Here is a 25853-nt window from a genome sequence, read left to right on the forward strand (position 1 = left end):
GCCTTCCTTATCCTGCCCAAGCACGCTCCCCCCCGCGGACGGCACCCCGGCGCTGGAGCCCGGCCCCTCCTCCCCTGCCTTCGCAGAGGTTGATTCAGTCCGCTCGGCTCCTCTCCCCGCCGCAGCACCCAAGTTGGTTCAGCCCGGGGCAGGCGCTAGGAATCAGCCTTGTCCCCTTTGAAGAGCCTCGGTGTGGGCTCGCCTTTTTCCCTCCCACCGCCGCTGCGCACTACTTGGTTCCGACTGGGCCCTCCCGCCCGAGCGCCGGCAGCGGCCCCTCCACAAGTTCCTGCTGCCCGTGCCCGGCGCGCGCGCACGAGGCTGGCTCGGCCGTTGGGGGCGCGCGGCGGCGGGAGCGGCGGCGGCGGCAGCAGCAGGAACAGGGGCGGCCGCGGCGGGAGGGGGATTGTTGTGCAGGAGCCGCCGATGCTGCTGTGAGATGGCATCATTCTGCGCGGCGGCGGCGGCGGAGCGCGGCGCGGAGGGGTGAGGAGCCGCCGCGGCGGCGAGGAGGAGAAAAAGAAGAAGAAGAAAGGTGGGAGGAAGGAGAAGGAGGAGGCGGCAGCAGCTGTGAGGCTGCGAGCCACGGTAAGGAAACAAAACAGGCTGTGCCGCAGCCGTCTCGCTTTGCGGTCTGGCCCGGCAGAGCCCGACCGACCTGAGGAGAAAAACGGCTGCCGTTTTTCTCGCTCTTCTTCGCCGCCGTTCAGCCGTGGGGAAGGGAGGGGGGGCGGCGAGGACAGGGGGGTGGGCTCTGGAGGGGTGCGAGCTGCCCCTGTCACCGAGGGGCGGGGAAGGGGGGAATGGGCGTGGGGGCTAAAATGGCGAAGGGAGCTGTAGTAAGGTCTCGGTCTCTCCTTTCCGGCACTTCAACTCGTCGCATCCCTCGGGCCCTCCCGGTGGGGGGGCGGCTGTTGCTTCTCCCCTTTCGATGCCCCCATTCGGTGACTGGAGGGTTGCTGTGTTTCTCTGCCGTCTCCCGCCCTGGCTCATGTCTGGGCAGGGCTGAGGGCCTCCTGGCCCACACCTGGCAAGGGGAGGGAGGGTCGGTACTTGGGTGAGCTTGTGGAGGTATGGGGCGGGGGGGAAGGAGAGGGGGAGTGTCGCTGGTGTCTGGTGTCAGGCGAATAACCTTGTTTATTCCCGTCTACGGCCTTTCGAGTGAGGGTGACTGAGGGCTGAGTCCCGACCTGTGTCAACGCTGAGTGGATTGCGAGAGGCATTAGTGACTGGGAGTCAGTGAGGTAGTTCCACGGCCGGCCCTCGCTGGCTTATCTACGGGATGAAAGCAGAGGAGAACGATATTGTTACGTTTCAGTTCACCTTCCTTTGGTGAAACTGGGGAGGGAGGAGGTGAAGAGCCGTTTTCCCCTCTACAATGAGCTGCTGTCTCCCCTCACACGATATCCGTAGTGTGCCTCCCCTCAAGAGGAGGGGGCACAGCATGGTGGGAAGTCGTTACGGTTACTGCTCAAGTTATATGTGTCTGCTAGTCTCTCTGCGTCCTCTTAATGTATGTTTTGCTGAGCAGACTGTGTGTATTCGAGACCTCAAAAGACCTATTTATGTCATTTATCTTTGTTTATGTTGTGGCAAAACGTTACAACTAAGTGTGTTTATTTACTTGGCTTTATTTGTAGTTGTCTTATTTTCAGAACAATACCAGTTCTTATCCCAGTTTAACTAGAATGATCTAGCTCTGCTTCCAGGTCTATAATGTTTAAACGGTCCATCAAAGAGAGAAAAGGACTTCAACACACTACTATCTAATTATTTTAATGGGAGCTCTTCGATGTTTGGGTGAAACTGTAAAAAGAGGTTTTCATATTTCAGTCATATTTTCACATGGCACCTGTGTCATATAGAAAGTCATCAGGATATTTTGCATTAAAAAACCCCCAGGTTATGCAAGTTTAATAACACTGGCTTACTAGGTGATACTGTCACTGACTGCAGGTGGCTGGATTGTATATGGTCATACACATGAGAGACAATGTGGCCTTCATAGTAATAAGAGTCTCCCCTTAAAATTCGTATTCTGGTTTAATCCCTTTGTGATGTAGGAACAAACATTATTGGTGGGCTGTGATAATACTTCACTAACTTGGACTGGCCTTTTTTTTTTTTTTAATTTTATATGCTGCCTTATCTGACTCCGTGTTAGTCAAGGTATAAACTGAATTATTATTTCTCATTGATTTTAATACTAATAAAGATTAAAGAAATTTTGCGTAGAAAGAAGTTTAAAGGATTTTTCATCCTTTTGAGAAAAATTTTACAGTTGTAAAAGCACAGTTAATCTGGACTCTTGACAAAGATGCGTTCAAATGTGGCAACTAGAAATACTTTCAGCTGATCTTGCTTGTGAAACTGTGGGTTTAGAATCCTTTTGTCATCTCTTTGGTGTGTATTTTGAGCTATATTTTAAAGGTCTGATCCTATAAATGCTTCTAGCTTGAGTAACTCTACCACTATCAGTAGTCTCTTTCCAATGACACTGTAGAATACTTCCCTTAAATACATAATTTTACTTGAAAACATGAAAGCAATTTTACATACCTGGGACTGATTTAACCTCTTGGCATTGGACACCTTGTTACCAAAAGGATATGGATTATTTTTGTTGGAAAAATAATTTACATTTGTGGCTAAACATCGGTGAACAAAACATTGTAAGTCAGCCTGTCTGTTTTTGTTAAAGGGTTGGCAATAAAGTTTAAATAATCACCTGTCTACAGGTGCTTCTTAAATCTTGGCAATACTGACAGTTCAGAGCCAACCTCTTTTCCTGAGGCTGTGGAACCCTTGGAAGAAGGAGGAATGTCTGCTAAGTTCTATTGCTTTTCATTTTCCTTCTTATCTTTCCACATGAAGTTGGAAATTTTGATAAGTTGGAATTTCTACTCCCTTTCCTCTTTTTTCTTTTAAAGAATGTGTGTGGGGAAAGAGATTTCTCCTGGGTTTTGGACACAAAGAAGAGTCGGGGGTAAGGATCTGTGACAGGAAGTTGGTATTGCATTGAGTTTCTTCATGCTTCAGTATTCCTATGCCATTAAAACACTAGATTTGAAAACTAAGGTTCCATAATTGAAAAATCATGACCTAAGCCACGTTTGTTAATTGAAAATGGCTACTATTTATGCACTTAGAGCAAACACTTGTTAGCTTAAAAATGCCACAACCCAAATCCCCCCCAAAAACCCAAGTTCATCCTAGAATTTAGTTGGATGAAATGCACATAACGAAGTGAGAAGGCTTGGAGAGGGAATGGGTGGTGGTAGACAAAACCAAAAACGTGCTTGCAGCAAGCTATGCTTAAGTGATTCTTGGAAGTTACTTTTAACTTGGTTAAAATGACTCTTTCGTAAAGACTGAAGAGGAGTGAAGCTACTGATAAAAATGTCGTATCTTTTAAGCTAGGTTAGTACTGCTCTTACCTGCTTCTGCACAGTGTAACATTCACCTCAATTAAAAAAAAAAAAAAAAGGTTCTCTAGCTCTGCATCAATTGCATATGACTCAAAGTCAGTAGGAAAGCTGCTCCAGTGTGCCTTCCTGTATGAGGGTGTGTAAATTGGGATAGGGTTCCCCAGTTTCTATGGTAGTGTCAGATTAACCAAAATCCTGTTATTTTTTGCTGTCCTTATGAAACTTGTAAACCAGAACTGCCGAACTCTTCCTTTGAATTCTGAGTTAAGCAATGTATAGCGACATTCTTCTGTATTGCTTTGGTCTGTGTACAAATGCAGACAATAGGAGTTGGTTGCATCCAGGTCTTCCTTTAAAAGTTTGTTTTCATTGCATCAGTAGGCCACTTTCTTTCTCTGTAGGTGTTCAGATTTATCATAAACTGCTGATGTTCTCCTGTAGTGACGTAAAATAGTCATAGGTAAGGACCATTGGAAGTATTGGAGATCTCACCTCTGTTTTCTTGAAGGAAAACTATATGGCTGGAGTGTCCAGAAGAGGCATTCCAAAGGCTTGTAGAAGAGAACAGGTCTTATGAGTGGTGCACCCTCTTTTTTTTCCTGTAGAACAGTGGCATGGCATGGTTTTTGCTGAAAGTTGCTACAGTACCTTTTAAGAGGGTGTTTTTGTTTTTAATTGCTTTCTCTGAGTGGAAAGTTCTAATTGCTGCTTTTTGGGATATGTTTTTGCTCTGTTTGAAGACCTAATAGTTTAACCAGGAGCATACTGAAATTTAGATCTGTTTTGCAAGTGTAGTGTTGCTTTACAGAGGCACACTGGAGATTCCAGGGAAGCTATTAGCTCTCTGAGTAGTTGCAGTATGTCAGAATTATTTACCTGGGAGAATACTATGGTTTTTTTGGTTGTGGGTTTTTTTTTTTTAATTTCTTAGCATGTCAGGGAAACCTTTATGCTTGTGTTACATGTAGGTCTTAGTAACTACTACACATGTGGTATGTAGTATGAAGCAATTAAACATTGCAGGTTTGCATGATTCTATACTGCTGTGGTTCTGTAGCAGCAGATATATGGCAAACATAATTTTTTTTTAATTCCCTCTCCCCTTAGTCAATGTTGAGGATTGTGTAAGTTTGTAATCTAATGTACAGTTTGAACTGAGTATTGTCAAAAAAGCAAAAAAGCACTTTCAAAATCCTATTTAAAGAGAATATGGATTTGGATTTAATGTATAAATTCTACCGACTCTGAAGAATAAACTGAAATTTACTTAGGTGGTGGTGTTACTTTATAACGGCTTCTGACTAAAGTAAAGTCTTTAATAAAAATTGAAGTGAAGCGTGTGTTTAACAAAGCAGATTACATTCTTGTGCTTTTGAAACTTTTTTTATTAATCACCATTTTTCTTATTGCAGGAATATGTTAGAGGTGCTTATGTTCTGCTTTAAGTGACTAGAGTCTGAGCATACTTAAATGTAACCAGTTCGAAACCTGAAGACTTCTTAACATCCTCACTGTTAAGGATGTTAACTTGGAGTGATGTAACTTGTACGGCCAATAGTCTTTTCTTTTGTAGTGAAATTTAGCCTCTGATATCTAATGCAAGGAATCTTTCATTGGCTCAAATCACTTCAGAATAATTCTTTCAAATATAAATATCTGTTACTGAAAACACAGTAGGACATTCTCTTGATTTGTCTTATGCGTAAATGGCATTGAGAATACAAATACATGTTGGTAACCGACCTTCTCAAGTAGTTCTAACAGCACAGAATTACTCCCATCTACTTTTTTCTATTAGGATTTTAGAGTTAGCTTGCTGAAAATCATTGTGGAGATGGAAGAAAACAATTTTAAAAACGACGAGAAGAGGATGTCACATTTTAAAAACAAACAGCGAAATAATTCTGTTTTACACGTTCAAGTATCTTCACCTTGCAGCCTGAAGTGGGCAGAAGAGAGCTCGTCTGTGCTTCTGTGAACACTGACAAAAGTATACAGAGTATACTCTGCGCACGTTTCTAGTTACTGAGATTTCTAACCAAGATTTTTTGCTGTAAGAATTAAATGGAGCAGGAGATTAGCAGAAGGGTGCTTTAAAAAAGAAACAAATGGGACCTTTAATCTGTTCCTCATATAGGTGGGTGAAAAATACGAGAGAACTTCGGATTGTATGTGGATTTCAGGGTAGCCAGTGATTTCTCAGTATAAATCAAATCAAAGGAGTTTTAGAAGAGGGAAAAGTAAACAAGAAAGACAAACTTCATAATCTGTAGAACTGCACAATGTACTTGGGTATCAGAACTGAAAAAAGAACACGTGCAGTTTTGAAACACAGTGGTCTGCTAGTTTGTGAGAAATTCAGTAAGATTTTTTTTTTTGCTTGCTTGCAAGCACGAACTAAAACTGCTGAACAGATCAAGATATATTTGTCTTAAAAATTGAGCTTGTTTTCACTAACTGGTATATTGGAATTGGCTCTTTTGCATTTTCTAGTACACACACAGTGACATTAAAGTATCTGTGTGTAAGCATAACAGTTGAAAAGCAAAATAAAATATAAGAGGAAAGCTACACAGAAGATGAAGAGTAACAGGATTGTCAAACTTCCGTTTTCTCTTCCCCTGGGCGTAGAAGTGTGGAAGCTGCTTTTTCTTAAGTTTTAGTTCTGTTTATTCCTTCATTCTTGGCACTTTTTATATTCTGCTTCCAGCTACCTCCAGTGTTATCTTTTTAGAAAATGATCACTGTCCTTCTGTAGTAGCTGGAAAGATTCTGGGTTTAAAAGGAAAAAGTGTATTTTGACTTCTGGATGCAAGTTAGAAGGACAGGAAAAAAATCAATTAGTATTGAAAATTTGGTGGAAGACTGATATTTGTGTGTCATAATAAAATAAAATAAAATAAATCCCTGGCTGAATGTCTTAGGAGAGGTTGCTGACAAAGCTATGTTGTCTTGGCATGGTGAGTAAAACTGCATTGTTAAGGGAATAGCTGTGGGGAAGAAAACTAGTTGGAGTCTTAGTTCATAACATGACAAAAAGACTGCTAATAATGATCTGGCTGGCAAAATCTGTAGGTGGTGAAATTATTTACTGAGTAATGGAATTGGAAACTTCAGAGGGACATAACGGGGCTAGTTTAATATTTGGTGATAGGTGCATTTTTGTGTTAATATAGGACACCTAATACATATTGGAAGGAGTAGCTAGAACTATTCATCAAAATGGGGTGTAAATTAAGTATTTGGTAATAACAGCCCGACATAATTATGAATTGCTTTATGAAAATGTCCTATTAGGAATGGAATAAAAAGTAGATGTTGGAATGTGTTGAGAATATAACATATACTAGCTTGCATACTATTTTTATAATAATTATGTAAGTGTGTTTGAAAACTGCTAAATGTTACTATTGTATGGCAAGTGGTTCTGGTACTGTGTAGAGACCTCTTAGCTTTAGCTCTTTTACAAATGGACTATTGTGTTTCTTTGTTGTTTGTATTCCATTTTTGATCAGGAAAAAATAACTGATGCATGAGACAGCTGTTAGAATAGTACTGCTCCTGTGCAAATAAAATGGAAAATATTTTTTATTTTTAGCATGAAAAGAAGTGAAGCAAGAGAGGCCTCCAGCAGAGGCCAACAGAATCTTGAATAGAATATGAGTAAATTTCAGCCTATGGTTTTAACCCTCTGTCATACAACTAAACAAGGAGATGTTAGAGCACACTTTGAAAGTTGAGTAGGGTAGTCTATCACGAAGTAGTTCTTACGAGATTCAGTTGGGATTGGCTGGTGTATGATTCAAAATAAGGAATAGGTTGTTATACAGACAAGGAAAAAATCCATTGCTAAGTAATAGGAGTTTTATTAAAAAAGATTATACAGATTGCATTTCAGTGCAGACTAACCATATTTTTAAGTATTTCCTATGAGTGAGTTAGTCTAGACTGCCCGCTACAGCCTGCCTTGTTTTGTTGTTGGTTTTTTTTTTTTTTTTTTTCCACTACCAGGGACAGCTTGCTTTCAGAGTTGGTGGATGTTCTTGTCTGTTTTGAGCAAATCTATTATGCTGGTTGCTTCAGTTTCAAAGCTTTAAAGGCCGTAAGAAATTAAAATTAGATTAAACAAATCTGTATTAGCAGAGACATACATTTTGGACTTATTTTCCTGAATACTTGAAAATTTTATGTTTCAATCCTTCCCTGTCAACAGAGGGGAAGTAAGAACATTTTTCCAGATGTTTATTGATGCTCCCCCACTTAAAAGCTGATGGTTTCAAAGGCTGATGTGGTAGATGTAAGAATAGAATGAAGAATAAAACAGACAACATCATCATGCCACTGTTTATAATCCACAGTGCATTCCTATCTTGAATGAATGTTTTGTGCATTTTTTCATCTTTTCCACTTTCTACCCTGTCTCAAAAGGTATAGAGTAGAGCTGGAGACAGTACAAAGAAGGACAGCAAGGATGACTGATTTATGTGGAAGAAGACTTACAGAATGACTAAGGATAATACTCTTCAGGCTGGAAAACCTGTGTGTTGACCATGTTATGCAAGTGTACGTTATGTGGGTAAAGGATGCTGGAGATGCTTTTCCCTTGCTTGTCTTTCCTCTCTCTCTAATATCTACCCCTGAAAGTTCCTCGAAAACCAACATGAATAAGGGAATTGAAAATTGACTTGTTTTGGTGGGGAGTTGGATGATCTTTTCTGTGCACTTTTTGTAGTCACTTGGTTTCAAGGCAGCGTTGTTCTCAAGAATTAGCTGATAATGATTTTAAGTTATATGATTTAGCCTTTAGCTATTTACCAGAAAGGATACTTGACCCTCATGAGAGTATCTGCATTTCTCATGAACTCCATCTGTTCACCTAAAATGAAAATAACTAATATTTCAAACACTCTTTTACTACAAAATTTAAATAGTTTTCTTATAGCCCATTGATTCCTTTGTAGTGTTGAGTTAGACTTAATATGCAATGTATTGATGTGGTCCAATATTGACCCTTGAGAAGTCAAGCTTTGGGCTCTTCTGGTAAGGCTTATGTGTTATTAATTTTCATGTTTTCAACTTGTCATTTTTATGTTGTTAAATTTTGGAATTAGATTAACTCAGGTTAGAATTGTATTGGAAAAATAATTAGCAGAAACAGGCAACTCTTTGTTTTAAGAAGTGAGAATTATTTATCACCTGGGAGCCTTACTAAGGATCTGGTTGAATTCTCTAGTACTGTAGAGACTGAAGGGCTATTTTTGAAAAAATAAGTGACAGTGCTTGCGTGAGGGCTCTCGGGTAGTAATAGGTAAGATTAGTGCAGTCTGTGATTGGAATTAGGACAGACGTGTTTTAGTGTTTTAGCACTGCTGAGATTGACAGCTGGAAAGAGGCTTGCATAGCACATTTAAAAAAGCAAATATTCAGAGAAAAGAGAGTGAGAACATGCGGTGAATTCTACTTGTATCTCTTTGAGCTATTTTTTGAGACAGAGTTACTGAGGAGAGGTGGATCACATCAAATCTCTTACTGCAAATGTGCAAAGGACCCTTTCTGCCACTTAAGCCCGTAATACTGAGAAGTTCTCTTCCCCGCTTCTTCGAATTGTCATCTTTTACTGACTTATCAGAACAATGGGGAGACTGGGAGACTATTTTGTGGGGCAGTATTAATGTATTTACCATTATTGGTATTCCTTAATCATGGTTTCTTCATATCCCCACAAAAACAAGGGGGAGGGTGTAAGAGAAACAGCAGCACTCTTGGTTAACCAACTTTAATGTTATTTTATGTTTCTTTGGAATTTGTTTGTTTGTTAATTTTGCTGTGACTGCAGTAGAGATGTGCTTACGCTAGTCATGGCTATTGTGACTAATAAGGTGGTGGTGACAGGCATGAATTCTTGTGAGTGGATTTTATAAGCTATCTGGACACTCTTGGTATGTGCTCAGGCTGCCTGCCTGTTCTGAAGCCCATACCTCTCTGTTTTCCGTATTGTTATGATATATTACCTATAGAGTTAAATTTAATATGGAAGTGCCTACATGTAACTATGGTAAGGTTTTCTGTTTGCGGTGTAGGTATACTAAAAATCCGCCCGTATTTTAGCGGTATATCTCAGTATATTACTTTACATTGCTCTTGATGCAAGTCTGATAAACAATAATTTATACCAACCATTAGCATTATCCATAGCAGAAGGCAACCCAGAGAGGCTGAAGACCAGTGTGTAGCTAGCGTATTACGTATTCTGGCAGATATGAAGGCTAGTCAGCTGAATATTAAAATGAAGGAGGAAATACTCTTCCCTGATTTCTTGACATATGTGTTGTACTGTTGGCCTTTAACTACTATTGTTCTGTTGAAGCAACCTGGAAGTCATTTACTCCATTTGTGTCACTGTGCATGTGGTCCTATCTGTAATACACAGAGGAGGCATTGTGATATTTTTCATTGTTTGATATTGTGGTAGGACCTAGAAGCATCATCGTGATTAAGCTTCAGAAGTGAGGTGGACCCTAAATATTTTGCCAATAAGTTGCTCTGTGAGCAGTGGAACTAGGCTTCATACAATTTTTTCTTGTATCTTTACAATTCTCTTCTCCATCTGCTGTTCCAGACCTTTCTTAATTGTAGTAAAAAAGCCGCTATGGATGGCTCCAGCTCAGACTTGATTCAGAGCTCTGTCTGTGGTGATTGTGTAGCCTTTGAGCCAGGCAGTGTGGATAGCTTGAGTTCATGCTGCAGTCCTTAGCTCAGCAAGTGCAGGAAATTGTGTCTCTTTCTTCTACCTAGCTGTTGATTTTCATGAAGCTCATGGGAACTTAGTGTATTGGAGGACATTACTTCTCAGTTTATTTTAACTGAATTTGGTGGTGAACAGATTCATTTAGAGGGATGGACATGAAAGGAAGAGTGGGAAGAGGCAGGTGGACAGTATGAGTCATACATGTGATGTTTGCTTGGGAAACCAGGTTAAAAAGGTCTTTGCTAATCGAAGTATAAGGCAAAACAGAACAGGCAGACCTGTGCATTGGAATCATAGTCCATTTGTTTGGATGTCCTGCATAACACTCTGAAAAATGGGTTTTTGTAAACCTCTGTAATTGTACTATATTTTTTCTTAGATGCTAATATGAGGCTGGCAATATGTTGTAGATAATGCATGGATCAATGTTGCAGCATCTGAAGCAATGGTCAGTGCACGTGCTTGAAAAAATACAGAAAATGAAACATTTTTGTATGTAGCTTGCTCTCCATGCCAATTTGAGTGGACAAAGATTTGTTTTCTGAGGTGGGTGGGGTGGGAACTGCATATAGGTTGGTTTAAGAAAGATAAAAATAGAAATGTTTTCTTCACACACCAGATCTGGTACATATTAGAATTTGTCCAAAATAGGGCAACAAAAATGGTGAAAGGACTGTGTGTGTGTGTGTGTGTGTGTGTGTGTGACTTACAAGGAGCAGCTGAGGATATTAAGTTTGTTCAGCTTAGAGGAGAGGAGACTAAGGGGTGACCTCATTGCTGACTACAACTTCCTCATGAGGGGGAGTGGAGAAGGAGGTGCTGATCTCCTTCTGGTGTCCAGTGATAGGATGTGAGGGAATGGCTTAAAACTGCATCAGGGGAAGTCCAGATTGGATATAAGGAAAAAGTTCTTCACTGAAGGAGTGGTCAAGCACTAGAACAAGCTCCCCAGGGAAGTGGTCTTGGCCCTAAGCTGTCAGTGTACAAGAATAGAACAGACTATTTCAGTTGGGAGGGATCTACAACGATCATCTAGTCCAACTGCTTGCCCAATTCAGGGCTGACCAAAAGTTAAAGCATGGTGTTAAGGGCATTATCCAAATGCCTCTTAAACACTGAGAGGCTTGGGGCATCGACCACCTTTCTAGGAAGCCTGTTCCAGTGTTTGGCCACCCTCTTGGTAAAGAAATGCTTCCTCAGGTCCAGTCTGAACCTCCCCTGATGCAATGTTGAACCCTTCCCACACGTCCTATCACTGGATACCTGGGAGAAGACATCAGCATCTCCCTCTCCACTTCCCAGTCAGCAAACTTGCTAATGGTACATTCAACTCCAGCATCCACATCATTTGATAAAAATATTGAACAGAACTGGCCCTAGAATTGAGCCCTGAGGAACACTGCTGGCGACTGGGTGCCAACCAGCTGTAGCCCCATTCACTACAACCCTTTGAGCCCTGCCCTTCAGCCAGTTCTTCACACAGTGCACTGTGAACCCACTCATCGCACAGTTGAACAACTTGTCCAGAAGGATGCTGCGAGGGACAGTATCAAAAACCTTACTAAAATCCAGAAAAACTACATCCCTCGCCTTCCTTTCATCCATGAGGAGGGTGACCTTATCATAGAAGGATGTGAAATTAGTTAAACAGGACTTCCCTTTGTGAACCCGTGTTGACTGTGCCTCATGATTGCATTATTCTTTAAATGCCTTTCAATAGTACCCAGTATGATTTTTTTCCATAATTTTTCCAGGAGCTGAGGTTAGACTACCAGGTCTGTAGTTCCCTGGGTCTTCCCTGATGCCCTTTTTGTAGATTGGAATAACATTGGCTAGCTTCCAGTCAGCAGGGACCTCCCCAGGCTCCCAAGACCTTTGGTAGATGATAGAGAGGGGTCCTGCCATAACATCCACTAGCAACTTCAGTACTCTGGGATGAATCCCATCAGGCCCTATGGACTTGTGAACATTCAGCTGATACAGCTGGTCCCTTACAATTTCAATATTCACAAATGGAAAGTCACTGTTCCCATACTCATGGCCCTCTGATTCAGGGGACCGGGCAGCCCAAGGTCTATCAATGTTATTAAAGACTGAGGCAAAAAACCCATTGAATGCCTCTGTGTTTTCTTCATCCCTATTAGTCAGATGACCATCTTCAACAAGTATTGGTCCAATATTTTCTTTAGACCTCGCTTTGCTATTAACATACTTAAAAAAGCCCTTGTTATCTGAAACAACACCGGCCAGTTTCAATGCTAATTGAGCTTTGGCCTTTTGTGTCTTCTCCCTGCATATATGAACCACAGCTCTGTAATCTTGCTGCGAAGCCTGACCTTGCTTCCAGAGATCATACAATTTATTTTTCCTCTTGAGCTCCATGAGGAGTTCCCTCGTGTTGAACATGGAGGAGTTCAGCCAAGCTGGTCTTCTGCCCTGCTTGCTTGGCTTACAGTGGAATTGCCTGCTCCTGCGCTTCTAAAAGATGGTTCTTAAAGACTGATCAGCAATCATGGACTCCTAAGCCCTCAAAAGCAGATTCCCAGGGTACTCTGCTAACAGCTCCCTGAATAGCTTAAAGTTTGCTCTCCTGAAGTCCAGCGTAGCAAGTCTGCTGTCCTTTTTTCTGATTACACTGAAAATTTTAAACTTGACCATTCTGTGATCGCTGTGGTCAAGACAGACACCTACCATCACATCCCTCACGAGTTCTTCTCTACTCACAAGTAGCAAGTCCAGAAGGGCATCTTTCCTAGTTGGCTCACTGCGTGCGTACTTGTGATGAGTCATCTTCCACAAACTTCAAGAATTTACCAGGCTTGCTCATCTCAGCAGTATGATATTCCCAGTTGATATTTGGGATGTTGAAATCTCCCATAAGGACAAGGGCTACAGTTCCAGAGATTTCTCCTAATTGCCTATAGAATAACTCATCAGTGCTTATATCCTGGCTGGGGGATAGGTAGTAGACACCCGCTACAATACCTCCTTTGTTTTTCATCCCCTTAATGCTCACCCAGAGGCTTTCAACCACATCATCACTAATTGTAAGGGCCATACAATCAAACCCTCCCTTGCATATAGTGCAGCTCCTCCACCTTGCCTATCCCCCCTGAACAGCCTGTAGCCCTCCATCCCAGCACTCCAACTGTGGGACTCATTCCACCAAGTCTTGCTAATACCAATGATATCATAGCTCTGGGAACTGACCAACACTTCCAGTTCAAGAAGCGGTCAGACAGTGCTCTTGGATACATTGTTTAACTTTAAGGTTGCCCTGTGTGGAGTCAGGAGTTGGACTCCATGATCCCTGTGGGTCTCTGCCATCTCAGGATGTTCTGTGATTTAAGAAGAATGACAATTTGCTTTCCAGTTCAGTTCTGTGTAGGTGTGCTGTAGGGTTGGAATTTAGTAACAAAATATTTGCAAGTATCTCTGGGGAAGCTGTTAGTTGTCAGGAAGAACTAATGCCTTGCCTTGCTGACAAGGCCTTACAGACCATGAGGAGGAGACTGCTGAAGCTGAAATTCTACTAATGTCAAAGCAGATCCTAAGGAAGCTACTGGTATATCTATACCTGTCAGTATGTGCTGTGGGCTCAGTGAAAACATGAGAAATGAAATGCTGCTGTGTCCCTTACTGTTTTGGCTGGCTTGAAGATTAACTCCAAAAAGTATGTTGATGATAACAGAAAGTATGAGGACTTTCGTATAGCTTTATTCTTCTTTGGTTTATTGAAGTCGGATTTACTACTTAACATTTTTGGGTCCTTTTTCAGCCTTCTCAGCCTCAAGTAATTCCTTCTTTTTGACAATGCTTGTAAGCTACTCCTAGGTAAAGGAGTGAGGGATATTGTCAATTGAAGATGGTTTTGGTAGTACTTTTTGAGTTTTAACAGGAAGAAGCAAGACATTCTGCTGGCAGAAAAGGACCTGGGGGTCCTTGTGAACACCAAGTTGCACATGAGGCAGACATGTGCCCTGGGGGCAAAAATGGCTAATGGTGTCCTGGGCTGTATTAGACAAAGAATTGCCAGCAGGTTGAAGGAGGTGATCCTTCCCCTTTATTCAGTGCTGGTGAGGCCACACCTGGAATCCTGTGCCAGGCTCCACAGTACAAGAGAGACATGAATGTACTGGAGAGAAGTCAGTGAAGGGCCATGAAGATGATTAAGGCACTGGAGCACCTCTCCTTTGAGGAGAGGCTCAGAGAGCTGGGACTGTTCAGCCTGGAGAAGACTTGGGGGGATCTCATTAATGTATATAAATACCTGAAGGGGGGGTGCAAAAAGGACAGAGCCAGGCTCTTCTCAGTGGTGCCCAGTGACAAGGCTAGAGGCAATGGGCACAAACTGAAACACAGCAGGTTCCCTCTGAACATCAGGAAGCGCTTTTTTACTGTGAGGGTGACCAAGCACTGGCACAGGTTGTCCACGGAGGTTGTGGAGTCTCATCCTTGGAGATAATTCAAAGGCCATCTGGATACAGTCCTGGGCAACTGCATCTAGGTGGCCCTGCTTGAGCAGGGGGATTGGACCAGATGACCTCCAGAGGTCTCTTCCAACCTCAACTGTTATGTTTTGTGATTTGGGATTATATTTAGCCAATGTGTCATTTATGGGATGAATGTTTGGTGCTAAGAGCACTTTCATTGGACCATTGACTTAAAAAAATGTTCACTATTAGCATAGAATATGTCCTACAGTTACAAAAATTTTGAAGAGCACTTACTACTGTCCTTTCAAGTTTTCCAGATCTATTTGTTTGTATAGGTAATATTTGTAAGTCTGATGGAATCCAGTTGTTGGGGTTTTTTTTTACGTATATGTATTTTTAAACTTACCAATATCCAAGGAATTAGAGAAACTATTAGTACGTAGAAGTAAGTAGTAAAGGGATCTGCAGGAGTCTTATCATCTTGATAAGTAGCTAAGTATTCTGTTAAATAGTTTAAAGTTGCTAGGTTTTCATTTTAATAAACAGTACCCTAGAATTTTCCCTTGGACCATCAGTCCATCAATATTTGTTTGACTGAAGTTTAAAACCAAGAGTAGGTGCCACAGAAAATAATTTATTGCTCAGCAAATGATGATCTTACTACAATCTTGTCATAAAAGTACTGCAGTTGTGTCTTTCCCTTGTGTGATGAGAAGTAAAATCAGTGCTCTTAGCAGTATTATTTTAAATGATCAGTGAAAAACTGATTTTAATTTCTAATATTCTCTAAGCCATTAAACAATGACTTAAGCTACTATTTATAATACTTTTACAAATGATGCTTCATAGGGAAGGATACCGTTCAATACTACTCACTGCATCTTACAAATTTCCAAGTTAATTATTAAAGTTATTCTGTTTTGTGGTTCTGAATATGTCTTGTGCTATCTTTTGCCTTCAGTTTGAGCATAGGACTGTAGCTTAAATTGTTTTCACAGGAATTCTTAAAGTTAATAACCTTTTCTTCCTTGAGCATACTGTCACAGAAGTTAGGACAGGTAATGTTGCAGGTTCTTTCATCTTTGTGATGCATAATTTTAAGACATAGTTAGAAAAACTGATGGCAAACATGCATGGTTCCAAGCATAAATATTTTTTATTTCCTAACATACAGCTTTCATGTGTACTTCTGTGGTGGATAATTAAAATATTTCCCATAAAAATTCTAAATGATTGAGGTGTAGAACTCAAAGACAAAAATATACATAAGACTGAAAGGTAGAGGTAGTAAAGGTGAAAACAACCAAAAATAAGGGGTTTAAAAATCAGGAAGTGATTGAACTCATGCAGGTAAAAAAAGAAGTGCGATTGGGAATTTGCACCTTGTGTTGGGGCAAAAGTAGAATACCAAAAGACAAGGAACTTGACTTAGTCTGTGAAAAAACCATAACATTTCAGTGTCACATAACGAAATCTATTAAAGAATCTAAGACCTTCAGTGTAAAGCATTCAGATTAGAAAACAAAGGTTAGAGCTGTTTGTCTAACTTGGACTTTGCCTGCCTTGCGTATGTCTAGCAGGAGTCACAGATCAGAGCACTGGTTACTGGTTTTTGTCGCTGGACTGTGTTTCTTTCAGTGTATGTATGAGAGAGACAAAACAAGGCCTGCTGCTTAATGGTGCTTTATTAGTCTGTAGTTCTTGTTCTATTCCTTTACTTAATTTCAATAAATTAAAAAATGTCAAGGCTTCCTATTTGACATTAAAAAAAAATCTCTTAACATTTTTGCAACTTTTAATAATTTTAAGGGGGACTTACTGGCTGCGTAACTGTTACAATATGTTCATTTACAACTAAATATAACCCTTTTTAAACTCCTTGCTAGCTAGAAGGATGTGTAATGTGAGATAATGAAAACAGTAGTATGACTAAACAATATTTTCCTTTTCTTAAAGTTTGTCCTTGTGTTCAAACAATTTGGTTCCTTAAGAGTGAGTGTAACATAGTGCATACATGAAGGAAACCTTTTAAATGTCTGCAGATATCAAGGTACCATCTCTCCACTGTTAAATTTAATTAGTTATACCTGAAAAGGAGGAATGTAAAACAGTGAGTATTTTAAATTCTGGCATCCAATTGAAAGGAATCAAACCAGCAAGTATTTAGATTAAATGTATGTCCATGAATATAGCTTTTTGCTGGAAGCTTTTGTTCCCAGGAGAGGTTTTTTTTCCCCTTCACGTACACTGATAAATTACCGATTAATAAAAGCTAATACCTTGGCCTACATAATGTCTCTTGCCTGTATCCCTAGTCCATCACACCTAAAAAAAGTACAAACCGGGCTTTGCACTATATTCCTGGTTACCATATATTTGGTCAGAAAGGAGAAGGGAATTGCAGACATTTTGAATTAGCCTGTAATAGTAGATCTTAAAAAGGAAGAAGGCATCTGAAATGGAAGAGGACAGATCAAATTTTTGTGAAGAGCAATGAATTAATTTTGCCACCAATGTCAAGCAGAAAGTTCAGATGCCTATATTGGTGTTTGTGGAGGATATGCCTTGCTGATAAGCATAGTCTTTCCATTGCTTCTTAAAGTAGCAAGCAGGCTTGTGGCATTCAGGGAAATAAAACTTTGACTTTAAAATTCTCTATTTGCCAAGGTGTAAATATTATTGCAATTTTAGTTGTTGATGACCAAAGCTATCCGTTTAGGGAGTGTCAAGTCTTAGAATTTTGTTGTTAGTGTTGCTGTAGACAAGATGAGTTGTAGAAATGATCCTTTACTATCCCGCTCAGTTTAATAAAGGCCAACACGTTTTTGAGTCTACAGATTCTTCTCCAGATCTGAAACAGATCTGTTCTCTATTTGTGTGTGAACAGTTTCTGAGATGAAACTTTCCCAATGTCAAAGGGCAATACCCTTAATTTTTTTAAATGATACAGAATTACTGCTTCTCTCTGCAAGGAATACAGTTAAAATCTCTATCTTTAAAAAAAAAATCAGTTAATTAGACATAAATTCAATTTGCTGTAACAAAATTAGAAAAATATTGTGCCTTTGGTAGAAATGTGATCAGAATATATTCAGATGAGAAAATTCAAGGGGTCTTGGTGTTGACAATGTTCCTGCTGAGATTAGCAATCATTGCCATTCTTATTGTTGATAAATAGTGAAATAGACCTTCAATTCTATTGCATTTCAAATCAATTGCATTGAATAAAAATTCTGGATTTTGGAAGCCTGAATGGAAAGGAATCAGTTAAGAAATTTACTTGCATCTGAGATAAGAAAAGTTCTTTTTTCTTTTCTTATTTTTGTTCTTTGTTCTTATTTTCATATCAGGAAACTTGCTTCCAACGTTATACTTTTTGATTTTGTTGTAGAGGAGTCATGAGTTGTGTCCGTGTCTGTCGTCCACCCCCCCCACCCCCCCATCCCCATTGAAAGTAAACCCTTTTTGAGAATTGAAGAGGAGAAGTGGAAAGTTAAGTTTTCTTTGGTATGTCAACAATTTCATTGCCTTTAAAAGCTGTCTCTTCTATTTTGGACTATTGTATAACTCCTTTAGTATGCTGTTTTAGGAACTGTACTATCTTCAAAGCTACTATACTATCTCTCATTTCTCTATTTCTGGTTTTGCTACCACTTAATAACACCTATTTTTGGTTTTACCTTGTGCTTTTGTGGTACTGGCTTTTTTGATAATGTAAAAAGGCCAATTGTTGCAACACTGCTAAAGGTTTTGGACAAGCGATCAGTGATTTCAGGAGGCTGTAGGGGGCAGAATCTCTGTGTACTGTAGCTGTTCTGATCTTCTGGAGTGTGAGGTGTGGGAAGGAGGGATGTTCTTGGGAGACTTTGCCCATGGTGGAGCATGCAGTACAGGGTGACAAAGCAACTGTATGTGAGCATCTTTCAGGAAAAAGACAGCTGTTCCACTGTGTTAGGGGGAGTAGGAAATGATCCACATTTCTAGTCCTGCCTCCATGTCCTCTTGTTCCACTGAAGGAACAAGGTTATTGCCAGCAGGATTATCCCATCTTGAAAACAAAAGTGTGTTTATGTGGAGGCAGGAGAACAGGAAGGGAATGTCTGAAGTGTAGAACACAAATTTGTACTGCTAATACTGTGACAGTGCACATATTGTTCAATTTTACACCTAATAGAATTGTGAAAGTATTGTGGTAGCTTCAGGTAATCCAGCACTAAATAGTGCTGATAAAGGCATAATTGTGTTGTTGGATAGCTTGTTAATCTGAACCTAAAAAATTTTTTGTTTTGGGGGTTTTTTTGTGTTTTTTTTTTCTTTTTGTTTTAAGGATTTCTTACATGTAGGACTTTATAATCAAAGTAACGTGGCCTTTCTAACGTTTGTGTTTATGCTTTGTAACAAGGAAAAGTAACTGATGTCAGTGTTGTTATTTTCCCATGACTCTCCATAGAACTATTTATTATGTTAAATAGCCATAGATTTTACAGTTTCAGTTCAGTTATTTCTTCCCCACCCTATCCTTCTTCCTTCAACCTTTCCTACCTTTTTGCTTGGGGGGTGGGGTGGGAATAATCTTGAATAGATGAGCTTCCCTGTTTTTAAAAAAAAAAATTATTAAGAAAATATTTTTCTGCATTTCCATTCTTGTTTGGAAGATATGCTCTGATATGTGAAAAACAGTATTTATGGCATTATGGTGATTTTACCTAGCCAACTCAATTCTTACTTACGGTAAATTGAATTAAAGATGTTAGTGGGGAGGTTAGTAGTAGGCATTTTGCTCATCTATGTACTTTGTCCTTGCTTAGCGCATTTATACAACTAGATCTCGAGTTTTCTTATTCTGGTTTTGGGCATTCAGGAAGACTTTTGAATTAACAGTGCTCACTCATGGTGTAATCTGTTCGTGTTTATTTTTTCTCTTCCCTTATCCACCATGTTCTATATTATTTCCAGAACAGAAGTGTCAGGTTAGCAAGAGGATAAATCAGTGGTGATTAAAGCACCGTCAGTAAGCCCAAATACATTGTGATTGAATATAACTCATTTTGAATTAGAATTATATTTATTTTGTGTTCAGTCTTTTGTCTTGTATCAGATGAAACTGCAGTCAGTTTCAGCCAAGGGACACAGTGACTTGTGAAATTCCCTACCACAGCTTTATGGATGGTTTCTGAGTTCCTGGCTATGTCATTCTGTTTGGTTAGGGTTTTTTTGTTGGTTTGTTTGTTTGTTTGTTTGTTTGGGTTTTTTTAGTGAATTGACCTTCTGTAGGTAGTTGTGATGGGGGAGACTGTGCTGCTTGGATAAATATTCCCTTGATACTTTCCTCATTTGCAGATCTTCTGATTTAAAGTTATATTGAAAATATAATATTATTATGTCGACACTATTCTTTTAATTCAGTAGCCTTTTTTTTGGTTTTGTTTGTTTTCTACATGTTCCTGATATATGTATAGTTGATGAGCAGATTTACTTCTAGGACACTTTCTTATTGTTAGACTGCTCTTTCATTGTGTTTATTCTCCTAGTAGTGCTCCTCATGTCCTGTCCTTTTCTTGAATATGACAATCAGTACTAGTACCATACACAATGTCTCTAATACTGTTTTTATCACTACTGCAAACAGTTCATGTGATAAATAGCATTGTTGTGCCATGTCTCATCCCCCGCCCCCCACCATGGCTGCATCAGGGTAGTAATTTTCCTATCAAAGGCTGAGGGGCTTAGTTTTGGATTATGCTTCTCCTCTTTGATTGTGCAGCAGCATTTGTCACATATCCAGACTAGCCTTCAAGGAGTAATAGGTGCCCAAAGCTCTAGGTAAGATCCTTCATCTTGTACAATGAAACTTGGCCAGCTTTTCTTCCTGAAGGCTTTATTTACCTGGAAAAAAGATGCGTTCAGCTGGGAGTGAGTGCGACCCCGTGTGCATCAGGCAGTGAAGACTTCTGTTTTTTTGTTTGTTTTTTTCAATAATACAGTAAGAGTAGCTTTTTGGATCTTGAATGAAAATTATAAACATCATGACGTGAGTAGGCTCTCTCTGCTCCCGGGAGAGCCAACCTGCATCAGAGCTCATTAGACAATAATCTGTTAAGTTTGTTTAAAAGTGTCAATAGCTGAGTTTGGGTATTTACTGATGAAAATAACTGATGACTCAAGCCTTAAATAAATTTTTTTGATGTATTCCTGAAAAAGAAGTTACTAGAAAAACCAATTGATTAGTTTTCTTCTTTTGACTCAGAGAAAATTTAATGTTTCCTTTCCCCTTAATTCCTAACCAGTTCTTAATTCCTAATCTGTTAAACAAGGATGGGAGGTGCTGCAGCTGTGGAATCTTTGGAACATGATAGGACCACAATCAGTCAGTTCAACTAATTTGCTCTGTTCAGTAAAGCTGTTTTGAATATAAAATATGACATAACACTTTCTTCATGTATTGTTGATAAAAAGCTATGTGTATTTTAAAAAACTTTGAAAGCTTTTTTTGCACTTCCATATATTTTAATTTGTTTTTCTGAATAGTATTTGACATACATGTTAATGTAGTATTTTGTTTACAACATACTAAAAATCTGGAACTGTAATCATTGCTGTGTAAATGTACCTAGGTGTACCATATTGGCAAGAATATGAGATAGACTGCTATTATAGAAGGATGTTCGTTTTACAAGGGCCGAAACAGAACATTGGGGCACCGTTGATGTGGGATGCAGTCATGTAGTTATTGCAGAAACATGCAGCCCCTCAGCCAACCCCAAGCCTAGCTTTGTTTCATCTCCATCCTCTGTTGAGATCTCTCTGGCATTGTAATAATTTCTCCCAGGCATCATGGTCACTTTTTCCTTCAAGGGGAAAGATGCAAAGCTAAGTGTAGTGAATTCTCACTTCTCTGTTATCAGGAGATTGGCAAACACATATTTGCCAAATGCAGTTAGCAGCTTAGTAGCAAGCACACCCAGAAACTCAGGTTAGGGCGGGTTGTATGCCTTGCAGACAAATCAGTCCCTGAAACCTGAAGTCTGAGGAGGTTAGGCAATGAACTGTCTACCTGAGGACTTTGACACAGTTTATTTCTTTATTTCTATATTTACTTTGCTTTGTGTATGCTGGGAGTAGAGTTAAAAAACCCCACAAACCCCAGCCAACGAACCAACTAAAAGAAACAAACAAAACCCCCTAGCATTTTAGGTCTCTGCAGGTTGAACAGTAGGAGGAAAAAACCTAGTAAAAATAATCGTAATTTGTCAGTTACAGAAGTATGCCTAAACTAATTTTTTAATGTATGATTAGAAGTAGATTGCAGATCTTGGTTTCTTGTGAAGAATTTGAGTTTACTTGCCACAGAATTAATTGCATGTGTTGCTCCTTTGAGGTCTTCCATATCAGTAGCCCCCAAAGTGGGATGTGCAAGACCATCCATTGAGGTGTGGGAAGAAAATATTAGGACTTATATTTTATCTGAAAAATAAGAAGGAAATTAAGCTCTATTTAATACATGTATTGACATTAGCACCCTCACTCGGTCCGTATGTCAGATGGTCCTGTGTCATGTATGGTTTGCGAGGTGTCCTGAGGGTGGATTTAGTATTCCACAGTGTGGAGGGGTCGCAGTAGCACCTTCACTTGTTTGTTGTTTACGAGTGCTCGGTTAGGTGGATTTATGGATTGTATTACCTGGTTTTAACTAAACTAACCTTCACAAAATGGGCAAATGGCTTAAAAAAATTCCTGCAAAGAGGCCGTGGATTGAAGATAATACTGATGTGAGCACAAGTGAACAATAAAGAACATGGCAGAGCTGACGCTTCGCTTCTCCTACTCCTGGTATGAGCTCCTGGTCAGCTGCATTATGAGGTAAAAACAGTGGCAGTTAGATCTGACAAGGTGTTGGCCAAAAGAATTTGGATTTTTCAAGAAGGCTGTTTGAAATATGGATGTACATCTGCTATTGTTAATGATGAACCTCACCCTAAGAGAATCTTGACTTTGAGGTATCAGCTAATGATAGTATGAAGCCTTCACAGTTAGCAAGGCATTTAAAAACTAAGCATCCAGAACATGAAGACAAACCTCTACAATTTTTTCAGCAATGTTTAAAGTCATGCGATACTCAGTCCAGTACTTTAAAAGATTTCACTAAACTTAATGGTGGATGTTTAGAAGCCTCTTTTGAGGTTTCTCAATAGCAACAGACATAGAAGCCACATACTGTTGGGGGAACACTTGGTTTTCCTGCTGCAGTAAAAATGTCTGAAATAATACATGGAAAACAATATGGTGACAAACTAAAATGCATTTGTTTGTCAGCAGATCCTGTTGGAACATGTCTGGAAAACATTAACAAAGATTTGAAGAAACAAATATTAGAAAAAATTACACGGTGTGGGAGGCTTGCTATACAGTTGAATGAAAGTATAGATGTTTGTTAATGTGTCTCAGCTTACAGTAGTTGCTAGATTCTGTGTTGATAATGAAATACACAAAGAACTAAGTCACTAAGGAAAGATGTACCAGAGAAGATACATTCTTAACAGTAAATGACTTCTTTAATAACAACATTTTTTTAAAATGGAGAAACTGTGCTAATGTAACCACCGATGGAGTGGCTGCTTTGACTGAAGTAAAAAGGATTCTGGGGTAAGTTTACAAGGAGATGGCCACATGTGGAATTCATTCACTGCATCATAGACAGGCAAGCAACAAGCAAGTTGGAGCCAGAAGTGCACAAAGTGCTGCAGGATGTCATCAGTGTGGTTAATTATATGAAAATAAAACCTTTACATAGTAGAATCTTTACAATAATTTGTAATGACATGGGGAGTGACCAGGAAAATCTTTTGTACCATGCAGAGGTTCGCTGGTTATGACGGCAAAGTGCTTAGAAGAGTTGTAAAACTTAAAGATTAATTACGCCTTTTCCTTTCAGAAAAAGACAAGTATTCTGGATTTGCTGACCTGTTCTGTGATGACAAGTGGCTGTCAGCAGTATGCTAACAGATGTTTTCAAAAAAATGGAGACACTTAATGTGTCCCTTCAAGGTGAAGGTGACGTTTTAACAATGAGCAAGAAGGTGACTGCTTTTTGAAAAAAACTCGTGCTACGGAGAGAGCATTTTGAAAACATATGTTTGGAAATGTTTCTCCCATTGTGTGATTTTGTTGCCAGAAAAGATGTGTTTCATCTATAAAAACTCTCATATCTGTACACTTAAACTTGGAAACAGAATTTCCTCACCTGCTTAAAAGTCTTCCAAATGAAGAGTTTCAGGGGGTCTTGAACCCATTTGTTAAAAATACAAAAATGCAACATCTTCCATTATTTTGCAATAACAACTGACTGATATTGGGAAAGATAGAAATTTACTGGCCAAATTTTAAGAAAAAACCTTTGTATAATTAGTGCTTGGGAATGAAAAATGAGTATTGTGATTTAGTAAGTGCAGCCAGTGATGCACTTTCATTTGGATGTATGTATCTTTGTAAATTGTGTTTTCCAGCTATGACAGCCATTAAAACCAAGTACTGAAATAAACTGAATTTAGAATCAGACCTTCAAATTACTGTATTATGAAGTGTTAAGCCACCATTTTAAAAATTGATGAAGCATATTCAATCACATGGCTGTCTCAAAAAAAAATTAATTTTTTTGGCGAGAGTAAAAAGGGGTTTTTGTACCATTAATAATAAAAAATATTTTAAAATACTGTTTTATTTCATCCTTATCTCATACTTTTTAATTTCTATTCTTGTATGTTTTATAATGTACAGAATGTATTAGTACAGTAGTACCTCTATATAATTTATACATAAATATACACATATTCGGGGCGTGTGCTCAAAAATTTTCTACTGATAGAGGTGCACGACCAAAAAGGTTTGGTGACAACTGTTCCCATATTATTATTGATACCAGTTAATGTTCACAGAAATAGATATATGGAAGTTCATGCAGATCTTGGAAAGTGTATTTTAAATGTATGTATTCTTTTCTCATGAAGAACAGTTGTCTGATAGAAAGAGAATATTTTACTTCTATCTTTGTTTCAGGTGTAGTAATTCAGGAGGACGGGAGTGATGTTGTCTGCATGTGCTTCAAGTGCTGGGATGTCCCAGCTAAGATCGGAGCCACACTATTTTAGTTGCCAAATGATAATACGGGGTGGTCCCTGTAAAGTGCTTACTGTCTCAAGAGATAAGGGGAGTGATTTGTGGGTGGACTACAGTGCTATAGAAAGCTGATTGCAAATCTAGGGATAGAATTCAAATGTTTGTTGTCTGAATCACTTGTGTTACTGCTTGAGTGTATTGTTCTGGGGACAGCTTGACTTTCAAGCATGTAAACGTTTCAGATGTTTTGTTCATTTGAAGTTGTTGGTGCTTAGCTCATCTGAAATCAGACCATAAGCATACCTTCTGGAGATAGGAGTATTGATATATCACAGCTGAAATTTTTTTCTTGCCTTACACAGTTATTCTAAACTATGCAAATGTATGCATTACTGAAATGTCTTGGCTTTCTCAAAGGTGACATGGGACAAATTTCCAAAGTAATTGTTTTTTTTAACTGGTGTTACGAAATAATGCAGTCTGCCATACCTAAGTAACATTTGGTAATTTGCTGATTAGTTGAGCATTTTATTTAATAGTTGTAACTAGCACGCAGAGGTAAGTACTTTTTAATAAGCTACCTGTGTGCTTTTTTTTCAGGCTAAAGCCTAAACCTCTGACATGGCCACAGCCTCACCAAGATCTGATACAAGTAACAACCATAATGGAAGATTACAGATGCAAGTAACAGGCAAGTAGTGATTTGGTTCATGGTGATTTTTACAGGAAAACGTGTATTCTGAAAAAGCAATCTTTGAAATGAGTGTAAAAAATGGATCAGTTAATATTTTCATTAATAACTTGAATGTTACAGTTAAGAATATGACTATTTATGTAGATGAATTGAAGCTAGGTAGAGGTTATACAGTGAGTTGGATGACGGAGTTTAATGATCTCTTCAAATTAGAAAAAAATGAGATTCAATGCAACAGTAGGGACAAATGTAAGGAATTTTGCTTGGGAACAAATAATGGCACAAATTCTATAGAGGGAACACATATTGAAATTCTACAAAAAAGATGGGTAGTTGTAGTGAACCCCAAGCTGAAAACAGGTGCAATGTTATAGTGAAGCTGGAGAAGAACTGGAGGAGATCACAAAATCTGCTAGCCCTTCAAAAGATTAAGG

General features: G+C 39.2%; 1 protein-coding gene across 3 annotated transcripts in view; it reads left to right on the forward strand.

Annotated features, from left to right (window-relative positions):
* The first annotated feature begins 106 nt into the window (after positions 1-106).
* Positions 107-25853, forward strand: part of WWP1 (WW domain containing E3 ubiquitin protein ligase 1) — a 62004-nt gene continuing 36257 nt past the window's right edge. For 2 of the 3 annotated variants that reach the window (XM_052786732.1, XM_052786734.1), the window contains exons 1-2: positions 107-588; positions 25326-25416. In XM_052786732.1, coding sequence (XP_052642692.1) covers positions 25347-25416 — 70 coding nt within the window. In that variant the 5' untranslated portion in view covers positions 107-588; positions 25326-25346. Of the gene's footprint in view, positions 589-23670; positions 23690-25325; positions 25417-25853 lie in introns of those variants that run through there. The other variant, XM_052786733.1, reaches the window with a different exon arrangement.

The sequence above is a fragment of the Harpia harpyja genome, chromosome 5 (genome assembly GCF_026419915.1).
Source record: "Harpia harpyja isolate bHarHar1 chromosome 5, bHarHar1 primary haplotype, whole genome shotgun sequence".
NCBI classification, from domain to species: Eukaryota; Metazoa; Chordata; class Aves; order Accipitriformes; family Accipitridae; genus Harpia; species Harpia harpyja.